The sequence below is a fragment of the Panthera onca genome, chromosome A1 (genome assembly GCF_046562875.1).
Source record: "Panthera onca isolate mPanOnc1 chromosome A1, mPanOnc1 haplotype 2, whole genome shotgun sequence".
NCBI classification, from domain to species: domain Eukaryota; kingdom Metazoa; phylum Chordata; class Mammalia; order Carnivora; family Felidae; genus Panthera; species Panthera onca.
Window position 1 is genome coordinate 67,139,685 of NC_138339.1, and position 15,193 is coordinate 67,154,877.

The 15,193-nt window shown below is 38.3% G+C and overlaps 1 protein-coding gene across 11 annotated transcripts in view; it reads right to left on the reverse strand.

The window, feature by feature from the left end:
• Positions 1 to 341: 341 nt before the first annotated feature.
• The window catches only part of APC (APC regulator of Wnt signaling pathway), a 148,710-nt gene continuing 133,858 nt past the window's right edge, over positions 342 to 15,193 (reverse strand). For all 11 annotated transcript variants that reach the window (XM_078447440.2, XM_078447451.2, XM_078447447.2 and 8 more), the window contains 5 exons: positions 14,039 to 14,178; positions 13,408 to 13,485; positions 12,219 to 12,335; positions 9,438 to 9,652; positions 342 to 7,941 (listed from right to left, as the gene is read on the reverse strand). In XM_078447440.2, the coding sequence (XP_078303566.2) occupies positions 1,362 to 7,941; positions 9,438 to 9,652; positions 12,219 to 12,335; positions 13,408 to 13,485; positions 14,039 to 14,178 (7,130 nt within the window). In that variant the 3' untranslated portion in view covers positions 342 to 1,361. The remainder of the gene's footprint in view (positions 7,942 to 9,437; positions 9,653 to 12,218; positions 12,336 to 13,407; positions 13,486 to 14,038; positions 14,179 to 15,193) is intronic.

A 15,193-nucleotide genomic window follows, 5' to 3' on the forward strand; every position in this document is an offset into this window, starting at 1 on the left:
TCATTCCAGACCCAGTAGCAACAGAGGGTAGATGAAGGGACAAGACAGTTACACTGCAAGACAGGCATGGAAGAGACTACTTATACCTAAGAATCATCAATACAATTTTCAAGTAAAGAGACTATTAAGAAAAAAGAAATACTCTATGTGGGCCTATTATGTTCAACGTCCAGTCCTGTGCTAGGTAGTGCACATTGCTATTCCATGAATCTGTTTTAAATCAACCCCAGTGGAGTAAGAAAAAATATTAAACACCAGGAGTGCTAAGCTAATCTCATATAAGAATAGTAAGTTTCAGGAATGGTTAAGTGCCAATGCATGGAATGGTTAAATGTCAACAGTTAGCTTCAATTGTTTTTATTACAGTAAGAGGAATTTTACTCTTAATGCATAGAATTTGAAGAAAAAATTTATATAAGCTTTTAAAAGAGGCCTTTTTAACAATTATTAATACAAACATGAAATAAGACCCTTCAAACAAATACCAATTTCAGTAACAGTTTACATACAGCAATAATTTATTCTGAAATGTTCATTTAGTTTCTGTTGAGACACGATTCATGTCTCATTAATAAAAGAGCAGCCATCTCACCTCAAATACCAGAATATACAACAAGTTACAGCATAGCAAAATTCTACCTACTTTCAGATAAAATCTAGTTCAGGTAAAATAGTTTCATTCAATGTTTTACAGTTACACAGATTTTTTGATTTTTTTGTTTGTTTTGAGCACAAAATAGTGTAAATTGTTACACTGTAGCTATCTATATGCACATAATTTGACCACAGAACTGTTAATCATTACTTCTGAAATTGAACCATCAGTTTCACTCATGCAGTAAAGCAAAGCAGGCTGGGTAAACTTGTTCATCGGGAACCATATTACTGTGAATTTCACAGCCACATGATTAATTATAATGTTAGATGGATTCACAAGGACTAAAACAGAATGGTTTTTTGCATAAATACCAATTTCTCCCTGATGTAAGTTTAGTCAGTTTATAATCTAGAAATGATTGAGAACAGCAATATATCATATCCTCTATCTGTAGTGTTCATTATTTTAAGACAAGCAATAATTAAAGTATGATGGGATGGGATGCTACTTAAATACATGTAAAACATACTGTACAAATATACTTGGCTTTACCATTTTTTTCCTAACTATCAAGAGTGCCTCCCAAAATATGACCAGTGAAGACAAAGTATACTATCAAATATGGCTTCCAGAACAAAAACTCTCTAACAATCAAACCTATTTACAAAATTTTTCAGTCTTTTAAAGTTTCATCTGAAACAAGATTTCTACATAGCAGTTGTAATTAACACATAATTTTCTTAGTTTCATCATTCCAGCTCTTTTAAACAGATGTCACAAGGTAAGACCCAGAATGGCGCTTAGGACTTTGAGTTCCACTGGATTCTGTGCTGTCAGTTTTTGAATCTCGTTTCTTCGTGTTGTTGTTCACTGGTGTCGGGATCTGAGATGGCCGAGCTGAAGTGCTATCTGCGCTGCTTTTCCTAGGGCTTGGATTGTAGTTAAAAGGAGTCACTCTGGCAGCAACAGTCCCACTAGGTGAACTGTGCTTGCTTGAACTGCTAGAACTGAAAGGGGTACGCTCAGCTATGGAACTTTCATTAGTCTCTGACAGAGGGACAGGGTTACTTTGTCCCGGTTTAGCCTCAGTTCCTTTTTGGTCTGGGGCATCTACCTGAATAAAGGAGTTCAGGCGGTTTTCCAAACCCATGGTGCGTATGGGAGCACTGCCATTACCCACGTTTTGTTTTCCCTGATTATCTTTTGAATCTTTAGCGTTTGGATTTCCCTTTTCTGAAACAGTGTCAATCACGGGGGGAGTATTTCCTGTTGGGGATCTTCCGGATCTAGGGTTGTTGATGGGACAGTCCTCAATTCTCACCCAAACATCCTCTGTTTTAGAAACAGCAGGTGCCATTTGATAAATCAGAGTCTTTGATTCAGCACCGTTTGCAGCACCTGAGGAAGTGGTCTGAGAGGTACTATTTGTGGGAGAAATCTCATTTTCTTTTATTTTTCTCCATGTTCCTTTTGTGGATACTTGGTTTTCTTTAGTTTGTTTGGTTCCTGAAATAGAGTTCACATGTTTTTCATCTTCACTTTTTGCTTTTTCACTGGATTCTGATGAAGCAGAAAGAATTGAGGATGAACTTCCAGTTCTTCTCCAAGTGCTTACTCGTGGAAGGGATGATGAATGTTTGCTGTGCTCACGTTTCCAGGTTCCTGACCTATTAATTGGAAGTCTAGAAGGACTTTCAGAATGGGAGCGTGCTATATCATGGCGCTTTGCTGGTCTTCCATCATTATACTCTATGGTGGGACTGAGATTAGGTGGGAGTTTTCGCCATCCACCAGACTGAACAGATGAATGTGTGGACAGAGACATATCAGGAAGGGAAGGACTTAAAACTGGAGTCTGTGCCTGGGACCTAGTGGGAGAATCTGGTCTAGAAGATGGAGAAAGAGATTCAAATGAAGCAGATTCCTCCAATTTTCTCCTTAGGGTTGGGCTTGGAGCTTCTTTGATGAAAGTTGACTGGCGTACTAATACAGGTCTCTCTGACCTATCAGATTCACTTCCACTTGATTTAGTTGAGGACATTCTAGAAAGTTCTACCTTTTTATTGGATCCATTCCCATTATTCATCTGATTTAGTCCTTTGGAGGCAGACTCACTTCTTGGGATACTACTGCCATTCTTGGATAAACCCGTTTGTTTGGTAAGGTTCTGCTGGCTCATCTGTCTGCCTGGAGATGTGTATGACATCTTCCCAGAACCTGAGGACTTAGTTGAAGCAGTACTAGGGGATGAAGTCCTTGGCAACTGGGATAATTTATTAGGAGGGCTTATTCCATTTCGACCAGGAGAAATTGAGTTCCGCCCCGGAGACTGCATAGGTCTACTTAATGGTTGTTGGGCAGGTCTTGAAGGAGTGGAATCTCTAGATCCTGATCTAGAAGACCCTTTATTTGCTCCAGCTGGTTGGGATGTCTGCCTGGTAACAGGGCTTAATTCTGACTTCACAGATGGCTTGGTTCCTCTAGGAGAAGTGGTGGCTGGCTGACCTTCACTAGGGCTTTTGGAGGCTGGAGTCTTAAGGGGTGGGCCTTTTTTAGAAACTGGACTTGTACTTGAAGAGCTATTTCGAACTCCTGGAATATGAATCATTGTCCTGCCCCGAGAGATTGAAGGCATGTTTGTTTGAAGAGGCTGTTTCATTTGGCTTGAAATTTCCGAATTAGAACGAACTTTTCCGGTAATTAAACTTCTATAAACTTTTTTTCCTCCTTTGATTCCTTTATTTTCAGATTCTATCTTTTTAGTTTCCAATGTACTCTTCTCCCCAGGTTTTAGAATTCGTGGGCCCTTATTACTTGTAAAGGGTTTTTCCTCTTGATCAGGTGTAAGATGAAATGGTGATCCCAGGGAGATCCCTGATTTCAGTGAAAGGATGGAATCTGAGTCAGATGATGCCTGTCTAGATAAACATGCAGCAGCAGCAGCTTGATGTAAACTACTTACTATGGAATTTGCACCTTCTTGAATAGCTTTCCAATCAAAATTTTCTGAATCCGGGGATAAACCATGTTCTGAATCTGGTCTCTGTATATCTTTCAAATCAAGTGTCAAATCTTCTGCCAACATGCCACTCATATTTCTGGGACTATGCTTTTCATTATCACCCTTCAGTCTTGAAGGCTTTTTCTTTTTTGGCATTGCAGAACTTATACATTCCTGCAACAGGTCATCTTCAGAATCAATACTAAGAGAACTGAGAGAACTATTTCGTGAGAAACAAACAGGGGTATCTTCAACATGAAATGATTTAGGAGCATAACCTGATGCCTGAGGTTTACTGGGTTCTCCCTGTGAGTCAGGGGGCTCTGTCTCTTTGACAGGTTCACCTTCTTTGTTATTGTTGTTTTCTTGATCAATGTCACTAAGAGAACTTAAAGAGGAATTTCGAGAAAAGCACACCGGAGTATTTTCAATAGCAAAATTTTGTAATTTCTCATCAGTTGCTGCTCCCCTGTCTGGAATGTCTTTGGATGACTGCGGAAAAGTGGACTGCTTCTGCAGCATGGGTTTAGACTGACCTCGATTTATTGGATGTTTTGTAACAGCTTGTGTCTTATTAGCTGATTGTTGGCTAGAGGTTAGTTCTGTGTGGCTGGTAACTTTAGCTTCTGATTCTTTATTTTCTTTCCCCTTTCTTAATTCAGCCTTTTCTCTAGAAAGGTCGACATCATCATCATCAAAATCTAGAGAACTCAAAGAATCATTTCGTGAAAAACAGTATGGAGTTCCTTCAATGGGAGTGTAATGATGAGGTGAATCAAAAGTAAAACTTCCTCTGACTCGATCTTCATTATTTGGTAGCTTATCATTGAAGTCCTTGGAATTATTTTTCAGGTTCTGTTTCTTTGAATCTTTGCTGTCTGAGAAAGTTCTTTCAGCATTTAAATTATTTTTTGAGTCTGTATTTTTTCTTACACGTGTCCTATATTCAGTATTTTGTGGTATAGGTTTTACTGGTGAAGTAGGTTTCTTTTTCTTACCATCTAACTGATTTTTGTTAGCTCCAGATGAAGACATAGATGCTTGTTGGACCTGGTCCATTATCTTCTTCACACGGAAAGGCTTGTGACTTTTTCCTTTGGGCATGGCAGAGTTAATGCATTCTGCAAGAATATCACCTTCTTCTGTTTTATTGTCATCCAGTTCAGATATAGTTGCAGATGGGGTTTTTACTCTTTGAGCCTCATCTGTACTTCTGCCTTCTGTAGGAATGGTATCTCGTTTTTCAAATTCACCGGACTGTGCTCCTGCTCTAACCCCTTCTCCAGCAGCTAACTCATTTGGAGGAGATTCTATTGTTAGATCACTTAAAGATGTAGCTGTGGAAAAGTTTATAGGTGTCCCTTCTACACAATACACCCGTGGCATATCATCTCCTGGTGTAAAACTAACATGTTTTTGTGCCTGTAACCTGTTTTGTGATGGAAGAAGTTTATACACAGGGAGTTGACTTGGTTTCCTTGCCACAGGTGGAGGTAATTTTGGAGCAGTCTGGGCTGGTTTTTTGGCTTTACGTGAAGATTTTGTTGGCATGGCAGAAATAATACATTCTTCTAATATTTCAATATCATCATCATCTGAGTCATCTAACAGATCTTTTTCAGAATCAGTAGGTTTTTCTGCTTCTTTTACCTGGCTTTCATTTGCTTCTTCAGGCTGCTCAGATTCGGTTTCATTCCCATTGTCATTTTCCTGAACTGGAGGCATTATTCTTAATTCCACATCTTTCTGTATAAATGGCTCATCGAGGCTCAGAGCACTCAGGCTAGATGAACAAGAAAATCCATCTGGAGTACTTTCTGTGGCAAAATGTAAGAGAGTATCAGCATCTGGAAGCACCTGGACTCTCTGTACTGCAGCATTTACAGCAGCTTGCTTCGGTCCACTCTCTCTCTTTTCCGCAGTAGGGGCTTTGTTTTTAGGTACCTCTCGCTTACTCTGAACTGTCTGAGGAGGAGGAGGAGGAGGGGTTTTACTTCTGCTTGGTGGCATGGTTTGTCCAGGGCTATCTGGAAGGTCACTGGGGCTTATAATGCCACTTACCATTCCACTGCAGGGTTCACTCTGAACGGAGCTGGCAATCGAACGACTCTCAAAACTATCAAGTGAACTGACAGAAGTGCATCTGCTAAACATGAGTGGAGTCTCCTGAACGTAGTGCTCTGGTGGACTTTTAGGTGTCTGAGCACCACTTTTTGATGGAGATTTGGCCCCTGAAGAAAATTCAACAGCTTTATGCCTGGTCGATTCTGCAGATAAACCAGAAGCCTGAAGTCTGCTGGATTTGGTTCTAATGTGCTGTGACACTGTTGGAACTTCACTCACAGACTCTTCTGTTGATCTAGTCCCACTGTTTTCTTTTATTTCTGCTATTTGTAGAGTATTAGCAGAATCTGTTTCCTGTGTTGTCTGATCACATCCTATTTCATCTTCGGCCGATGACAAAGAGGATAGTGAACTGCAACGTGAAAAACATATTGGGGTATCCTCTACACAGTAAGTCTGTATTGTTTCTTGGTTGATAGAGGGAACTTTGCAGGAGGTGGCTTTTGGGGTCTGACCATTTCTGCTTTGTGTGGAACTTGGATGGTGCTGATTCTGCCTCTTGGCATTAGATGAAGGTGTGGATGTATTCTCACTGCTTGAAGAGATGTGTTCAGTTTTAGTGCTTTGTCCAGAGGAACTCTTTGAGAATGAAAATGGTGGTTTCTGTGAGGCAGGAATGTCTGTGGCATATTTTAAACTATAATCGATAGGTTGATCCACATGATGTTTCTCTTCATTATACTTTATGCTATAATTTGTTGGTCTCTCTTCTTCTTCATGCTGCTCTTCCTCGGAGTAACGTTCACTATAGTTCGTCGGCTTATCATCTTCATAGTCATCTTCCTGACACAAAGACTGGTTTACATTTTGATTAATTCCATGATTGGAACTTACTCGATTTGTTTCTGAACCATTGGCTCCTCTTGACCTATATGGGGAAACACATTCCTGCTGTCCAAAATGTGGCTGAAACTTGAGATGTTTATCATCAGTGCTCTCAGTATATACGGGATAAGTTGTGCTTTGACTTCTTGATTGTCTTTGCTCACTCTGTTTTATTTCATCTTCTATTATATGTTTGGGTCTTGCCCATCTTTCATTCTGTGAAGGGCTTTGCCTTCCGGAGTTCAACTGCTCATCTGAATATTTAAGACTATAATTTATTGGTGTATCTAGTTCTCCATCATTATCATCCATATGATTTGCGCTATGTATTTTATGGGCTAGGTCAGCTGGATATTGACCATAGCTGCAAAATTTACTTTCATCATCTTCAGAATAGGATTCAATGGAAGGCTTCATCTGACCTCTTTTACCATAACCATCACTACTACTGACACTATTTAAACTATCATTTGAAGATCTCTTATATTCCAATTTGGCATAAGGCATAGGACATGTCCTATTTGAATTTTCTGACTTAGTGAAGTTGTAAGTGTTTGCATGTGTGTGGGCAGTGGAGCTTCTTCTTAGTGCATTCCTCTCATCTGTCCCACAATGTAACTCGCCAGTAGACCCAGAACTTCTATCTTCCTGGGAGGTATGAATGGCTGATACTTCTTCCATGACTTTGGCAATCTGGGCTGCAGTGGTGGAAATCTGCAAACCTCGCTTTGAAGAAGTGCCTGGATTTTCTGTTGCTGGGTGGTAGTTGCCTAGGCTAATTCCTCGTTCTCTCTCCAAACTTCTATCTTTTTCAGAACGAGAACTGTCTAAACTTCCTCTTGATGAAGAGGAGCTGGGCAACACTGTAGTATTTAAATATGGTGAAAGGACAGTCATGTTTCCAGTATTAAAATTGTCTGATCTATTATCATCATGTCGATTGGTGTCAAAAACATAGTCACCATAAAGATTTGGCTTGTGTCGTTGCTTACTACGATGAGATGCCTTGGGACTTAAATTGTCAATATTGTCAAAAGTTTCTGATAAATGCTGAGCATCTAATTCTGCTTCTAGGGCTTTTTGTTTCCTGACATGAAGAGATGGCAAGCTTGAACCAGGAGACATTATATTGGCATCCTTATACTTTGCAGGTCTATTTGCCATGAGATTCCTTAAAGCTGCAGCGCTTCCCATAGCAATCATTTTGTGCTTTGAATGAATGAGGTTCTTGAGCATGCTGACTGCCCCCATGTCCCATAATGCTTCCTGGTCTTTAGGATTTCTTGCTGAGAGATTCCACAAGGTTCCACATGCATTACTGACTATTGTCAAACTGTGAGATTTCAAGTGTTGTAATAAGGTTTGCAGGCAGTTGTTCTCTCTTAGGATTTGCCTGAAATAAAAAGAAGAGATCCCAAAATTAAGGTAAAAATCTGCTTATTAGAACAATAAATAAAAGGTTAGAAAACAAATTTAAATCTAAAGATAACTACTAAAACTGATTAATAGGCACAATAAAACTGCACCAATTTATACTACAAATTTCAAGCGTTTCACATCTCCATTTGTTCCTAGTTCGTTTAATGTTTATTGTTTAAAAATACTCATCTGTCAGACTAAAAGAAGTGTTAATTTTAACACATTCTGTATTTCCTATTCTGACCCAATAGCCTTTAAAATTTTTGCCTGAGCAGACACATCTGCCTTGTTCATATGGTCATAGAGTTCCCCAATAAATATATCATGAAATCTTATGCTAAACAGGGACTTTGTGGTAACTTAATCTATGGATGGGTGCCACAATGTCGACTAATAAGACGTAGTGGAAGACGTGGAAGAATCGATCGATGGATCTTTATATAGTCATAAAGCTGTAAGCTTTATGTAAGCTCCTAGGCCGGCAAACTGACATTTTAGAATAACCTCTATGTCCCTGGATTGAGTCTGTGGTACTGCCATCCCCCTTACAAATGTGCTGTCAAACTGTGCACGTGGTTTGTTATTTCTAATGAAAGGTTTTGGAAATTTAAAGGTAACTTTAAAACAAAGGTTGAGAGTCCCAAAGGTTGAGAACTTTGGGACTTGAAAGAGCTATAGCTTGTTTAATGCACGGTAAACTGAAGTTTAATGACAGCATGTTCAACTTTAGAGGGCTTTAAAATTGATTGGCAAGGGTGTGCAGTGAGCCTTAACATGACAGTTCTCTCAGCAGTCCAGCAAACAGCTGAGTGCTTACTGAATTTAAGAGGTCTTCTTTGCATAGCAGAAAGGGCTATAAGGCTTGTTAGTCTGTGCATCAAAAACCTAAAGAGAAGATGTTCACATTCTTTACAAGTACTGTTACTAAAAGCACCTTATGGACTTTCTGAAAATGGGAAGCAATACTGGATAATAAATAAATAAATATGCTGTGAAAGATACCCATATTTTTGTTGACAAAATACAGAGCCTAAGTTCTGAAAATGTGTGCCTTGTATCTCAGATACTTTCTTAGGTTTCACAGCCCTAGTTAGATAAATGGTTGTTGGTTAAATGACATTATGATTATTAAGACACCGTTAGAAAGAATATGAACTACTACTGTGTTCTCTGGATTATACACCTAAGTTTTGTTCTTTATAAACCTTATACTCCTTTATGCCATACTAACATATACAATGAGATTTTGTTCTTTGTAGTATTTGTAACTTTTTATTCCCTACGTATGGGTTATACCTTTTAAGTGTCATTTATTTACTTGTACACATCTTTGTGATACTATAAACTTTTGTTAGAATAAATACAATTTGGCTTAGAACCTGCACAATTAAACAAAACACTACTTACAGCTGGGTCTTTTTAAGGGTAAGAATTCTACACTAATTCATTTAAAAGTAATATAAAACTTACCTATGGTCCTCATTTGTAGCTATCAAGCTGGACACGTTCCGTAATATTCCACCTCCACTTTCAATAATGGCTAAAGTATTTGTCTGGCTTCGGTAAGTGAGAGTGCCAACCAGAAATGCAAGCGCACCATCTACAGCACATATATCAGCTTTATTCTCAGTGCAATGTGCTGACAAATTCCATAAGGCACTCAATACGCTTTTGAGGGTTGATTCCTATTAAGAAACAGAACATGCGTCATCTAATTAGAGTTGGAATGTGCCTCTTCCAACTTCTGTGTTTACTTCTATTGAGTAAGTTGTTAATTTTTTTAATTTAATTTTTTTAAAGAGAGAGAGAGAAAGTGTGAGCAGGGGACAGGGGCAGAGGAGAGAAAGAGAGAATCCCAAGCAGGCTCCACACTCAGTCCAGAGCCTGACGTGGGGCTTGATCCCCTGACCCTGGGATCATGACCTGAGCAGAAATCAAGAGTTGGACACTCAACCGATTGGGCCACCCCAGCACACCTTGAGTAAGTTGTTATTATTATTGCACAACTCCCCTGCTCCTTGCCCCTCATGGGCAAAGTATTAGGAACTCTTCATTTAGGACAACTTTCATAAAATACCAAATGGAACTTAAGTGATATCCCCATAGAACAAGCAGAACACAATACTAAACTAATGACCTTTATGAACTTTATTCTATGTGTTTAGATGGTACACACATATCTTGCAAGAGCTCATATTAAATTTTTTAACGCTTATTTACTTTTGAGAGAGAGAGAGACAGAGAAACAGAGTGTGAGCAGGTGAGAGGCAGAGAGAAGGGGACACAGAATCTGAAGCAGGCTCCAGGCTCTGAGTTGACAGCACAGAGCCTGATGCAGGGCTCGAACTCATGGACTGTGAGATCATGACCTGAGCTGAAGTCGGATGCTTTACCAACTAAGTCACCCAGGCAACCCTGACAAGAGCTCATATTAGACTATGAGACGGAATTGGTGTGCATTCTGAAAAGATGACATTTCATGATAACAAAACCCAGAAAAAACCCTCTATATACTGACATGGAAAGATGTTTAAGATTTAATATTAAATAAAAACAGCAAGTTGTGTATAACAAACATTTATATCAATGCTCTAAATTTCCTGGTATCTTATTGTAATCCACTGCCAGCCCCAAGCAACTACTGATCTGTTTCTGTCATTATAGATTACTGCATGTGTCAATAGTTCATTAAAAAACATTTTTTTAAATGTTTATTTTTGAGAGAGAGAGTGAGAGAGCACGAGCAGGGGAGGGACAGAGAGAGAAGGAGACACAGAATCTGAAGCAGGCTCCAGGCTCTGAGCTGTCAGCACAGAGCCCAGCGTGGGGCCCAAGAGGTCATGACCTGAGCCAAAGTCGGATGCTTAACCAAATGAGCCACCCAGGTACCCCAATAGTTCATTTTTTTAATAGCCAAATAGTATTCCATTGTAGACATTCCATAACTTCTTTACCCATTCACCTGTTGATATACTTTAGAGTTCTGTCTAGTTTTTGGCTATCAAAATTGCTGACATCTGTGTTTAAGATTTTGTGTGAACAGAGGTTTCTCTTTGGTAAACACTTAGAACTGGAATGGCTGGGTTGTATGGTTGGTATATGTTTAACTTTAAAACACTGCCAAATGTTTTTCAAAGTGGTATATACCATTTTACATTCCCACCAGCAGTGTATGAGAATTCCAGCTGCTTAACATCCTAGACAACACTTGGTTAATCTTTTACATTTTAACCAATATAATATATGTAATGGTATCTCACTAGTTTTAATTTATATTTTCCTCATGACTAATGACGTTGAGTATCTTTTTAAGTGCTTCTTGGCCATTTGTATATGTTTTTCCCTGTAAGAAATACAAGTGTTCTGCTATTTCAAGAGCGTTTTAATGGTATTTTTTATGCAGACCCTAAGTATATTTGAATATTATTGTTATAACCAGTTTTTTAATTGAATACTTTTCCTATTTCTAATTATATTTCAGTTGATTTTCTTGGGTTTTCCTGGTATAAAATAATTTCACAAAAATACATATACAAATAAATAAACAAAACTCCCAAATTCTTTATCTTCTCAAAAAAGGACATTTTGAAGAAAAATAATGTAGGCTGTGGGTCCAGGGGGAATGGTTGGGTGAAAGGAAGCCTGCTTAGTCCCAGATTTCAAGTTTAAGCTTTTCTTTTTAAATTAGCTTAGTTTATGAAGTAGATATGCCATCTGGTGATATTTCCTTTTGTAAGCAAACTATTATTTGAGGAATTCCTTGCCCTTGCGTCTTATCACCTCTTGATAGGGCGACTGTCAAAACTGAGGACTCTGGAGAGCACAGAGTAACACTAACACTACGTACACAGTGATTCTCCACTGGGGATGATTCTTTCCCTTTGCCCCTCTGGGGCACATCTGGTAATATCTGGAGACATTTTTGATTGTCATGACTGAGGGGAAGTGTATTGGTATCTAATGGACAAAGGCCAAATATGCTGCAAAACACCATACAAGGCACAGGTCAGTCCCTTAAAACAAACAATTATCAGGTCCAAGATGCCAACAGTGTCAAATCCGAAAAACCCTGACTTACCCTACGACACTTTGTACAATCTTTTCCATCTTAATACTTTAGTAGGAGTTTAGAGCAGTCTAAGAATAAGAACTGATGAGATAAGCGGGTCACCAATTAAGGAATCTCAGGGATGGGAAAAAGTAACCAAAGATGAAAATCTGAATGAGAATATTAAATGTTTTCAAAGGTACCTTTTTAACTTCCAAAGCACATTCCATTAATGCTTTCACACTTCCAACTTCGCGCAATGTCTTTTTACTATTTACATCTGCTCGCCAAGACAAATTCCTCAAAACACTTGCAATAACCTGCAAATGAAATCAATTTTAGAATAATTTGAATATAAAATAATTTATAGTTTTGTTCTCTTTTAGAGTGAGAGAGCAGGAGTGCCAGTGGGGGAGAGGGGCGGGAAGGGGGAGGGAAGAGAGGGAGAGAGGAAGAGAGAGAGGGAGAGGGGGAGAGGGGGAGAGGGGGAGAAGGGGAGAGGGAGGGGGGAGAGAGAGAGAGAGAGAGAGAGAGAGAGAGAGAGAGAGAGAATATGAATCTTAAGCAGGCTCCATGCTCAGCTCAGAGCCCAACCTGGGGCTTGATCCATGACCCTCGAATCATGACCTGAGCTGAAATCAAGAGCCGGGATGTTCAACTGACTGAGCCACCCAGGTGCCTCTATAGTTGTTTTGTTTTTAATGCTTTTTTTTTGTTTGTTTTTAAAGTTTTTATTTATTTATTTATTTTTATTTTATTTTTTTCAATATATGAAGTTTATTGTCAAATTGGTTTCATACAACACCCAGTGCTCATCCCAGAAGGTGCCCTCCTCAATACCCATCACCCACCCTCCCCTCCCTCCCACCCCCCATCAACCCTCAGTTTGTTCTCAGTTTTTAAGAGTCTCTTATGCTTTGGCTCTCTTCCACTCTAACCTCTTTTTTTTGTTTTTAAAGTTTTTAAAAATATTTATTTTTGAGAGAGAGACAGAATGCAAGTGGGGGAGGGGCAGAGAGAAAGGGAAGACACAGAATCTGAAGTAGGCTCCAGGCTCTGAGCTGTCAGCACAGGATCCAATGCGGGGCTTGAACCCACGAACTGCAAGATCATGACCTGAGCCGAAGTCGGATGCTTAACCACTTGAGCCACCTAGGCGCTCCTTAATGCTACTGTTAAGAGTAGAAATCTACTAATAAAGAAATTCCTCCTAAATGCTAATATGGTGCCAAAAGGAATTCCTACAATATAATTATTTTCCTTTATTCTGGTATTAATGTAACCATAATTGAAACATAAGACACTAAATATTGAGCCAAAGCTTAAATTAATCTAAATCATGATATTAACCCACAAATACCCCCAAAAAACATTTGTGATTCTAACTAGTACCTGCTGTAAGTCTTCACTTTCAGATTTTAGTTGGGCCACAAGTGCTCTCATGCAGCCTTTCATAGAGCAGAGTGTAGCCTGTAAAATTAGAAATGGAACAGAGGGTCAGTAACAAGGCAAAATGAAACTGTGCTTTATTTTTGTCTAATAAACTTCAAATCCAGTTTTAACGGTCTCATTTTAATCATCCTAATATTTTATCCATAAAAGATGTAAAACCAGATTACATAAGTCTTTTGCTATCAGTTCTTCTCTTAGTATACTGGAGAAATAAAATGAATAAATGATAAGAAATAATAAGCAAAGGGTTTTAAAGTAAAGTCTCTTATTTGGACGGAACCAATATATGTGTATACTTGCATACGTCATCGGGATTTTCAGATTTTTGCTCTCATTCCTAGGAACAGTATTTTAAATGCAGTTATATAAATCCACTACTGTGTTCCATGTTTTGCCTTTGTTTAGGTGTAAGACAACGTAATGAGTAAGAATATGCAGTGGTGTGTGAAGTTCAGGTTTTTTATTAGTGAATGTCTAATGAGGAAAGGAAAAAAAAAATTAGTGAAAGGTAGTTTGTATGAAACTAACTCATACCAGAGAGATCTTAAGAAACAGATCTTCTAAAACATACCTTGTTGGCTACATCTCCAAAAGTCAAGTTTGTCAAAGCCATTCCAGCATATCGTCTTAATGTAATACTGTAGTGGTCATTAGTTAGCCCATACATTTCACAGTCCACCTGCAATAATTCTGCAATGGCCTGTAGTCCCCCTAATTTCAAAAGGGCAAGAGGAAAAAGACAATAATCTAAAATAAAACAAGTAATACCAAATTTAAAAACTAATTACTAGGAAAAAATCTCAAAGAATGAGAATATATGGTTTAAGTATGTCTTTAGAACTACAAGCTACAAAAACCGTTATAAAGAACTTTTGTGAAATGCACTCATAAAGTACAAATGATAATTACTCCATTTTCTACCAGTTTTCTCCACCCTTCAAACCCTTGCATTAGTGAAGTGAGCAATTATACTCTATTTACTACACACACACTGTATCTTCTCATTGATGAAGAAGGCTACTTTCTAACACTAGATCTTCCCGCATGAAGGCAGAAAAAGGTAACTTATTTTTATTATTAGAACTTTACATTCTTCAATGTTATACACTATGGCCTAATTAATGTTTTTGGTTTGCCAAAGAATTATCCTTAGGAACCCTGAGATTTCTAAATAAAACGGCATGAAGCAAAGCTTTTTTTTTTTTTATGAAAAAGAATTATCTGTTCAACTTATTACTAAGTTCTATAAAACTACATATATATTTTAAAAAAATACATATATATTTATATATTTAAAAAATTTTCTGACTTTTCTTTGATACTCTCAAGTGTCAAATACCAACTACACTAGAATTGAGTATTTTTTTCTCTGTGATTCCCACCACTGGGTATGCTCGACCCACAATGGTCAACACTAGGAAGGCAAGGAGAAAAATGAAGGAAAAGGAAAGGGAAAGACATAAAGGAAGGGGTAGTAACAAAACATAACAAAATAAAAAAGGTAAAGCAAAATGGTGAGCAGGTGAATAAAAATAAAAATGCATATGGAGGCTATTCAAAATATTATTCATCATCAATGTTAATCATCATGGGACTAGGGATGTTGTTTTGTCACAGAGAAGTGGCTTAGAAAAAAGGAGGATGGATATAAACAGGCAATTCTTGGAAATTCTAAGTCTTAACAGTCAGGTTATTAATCTGAAAGAGGACTTGTACATTTAGTATT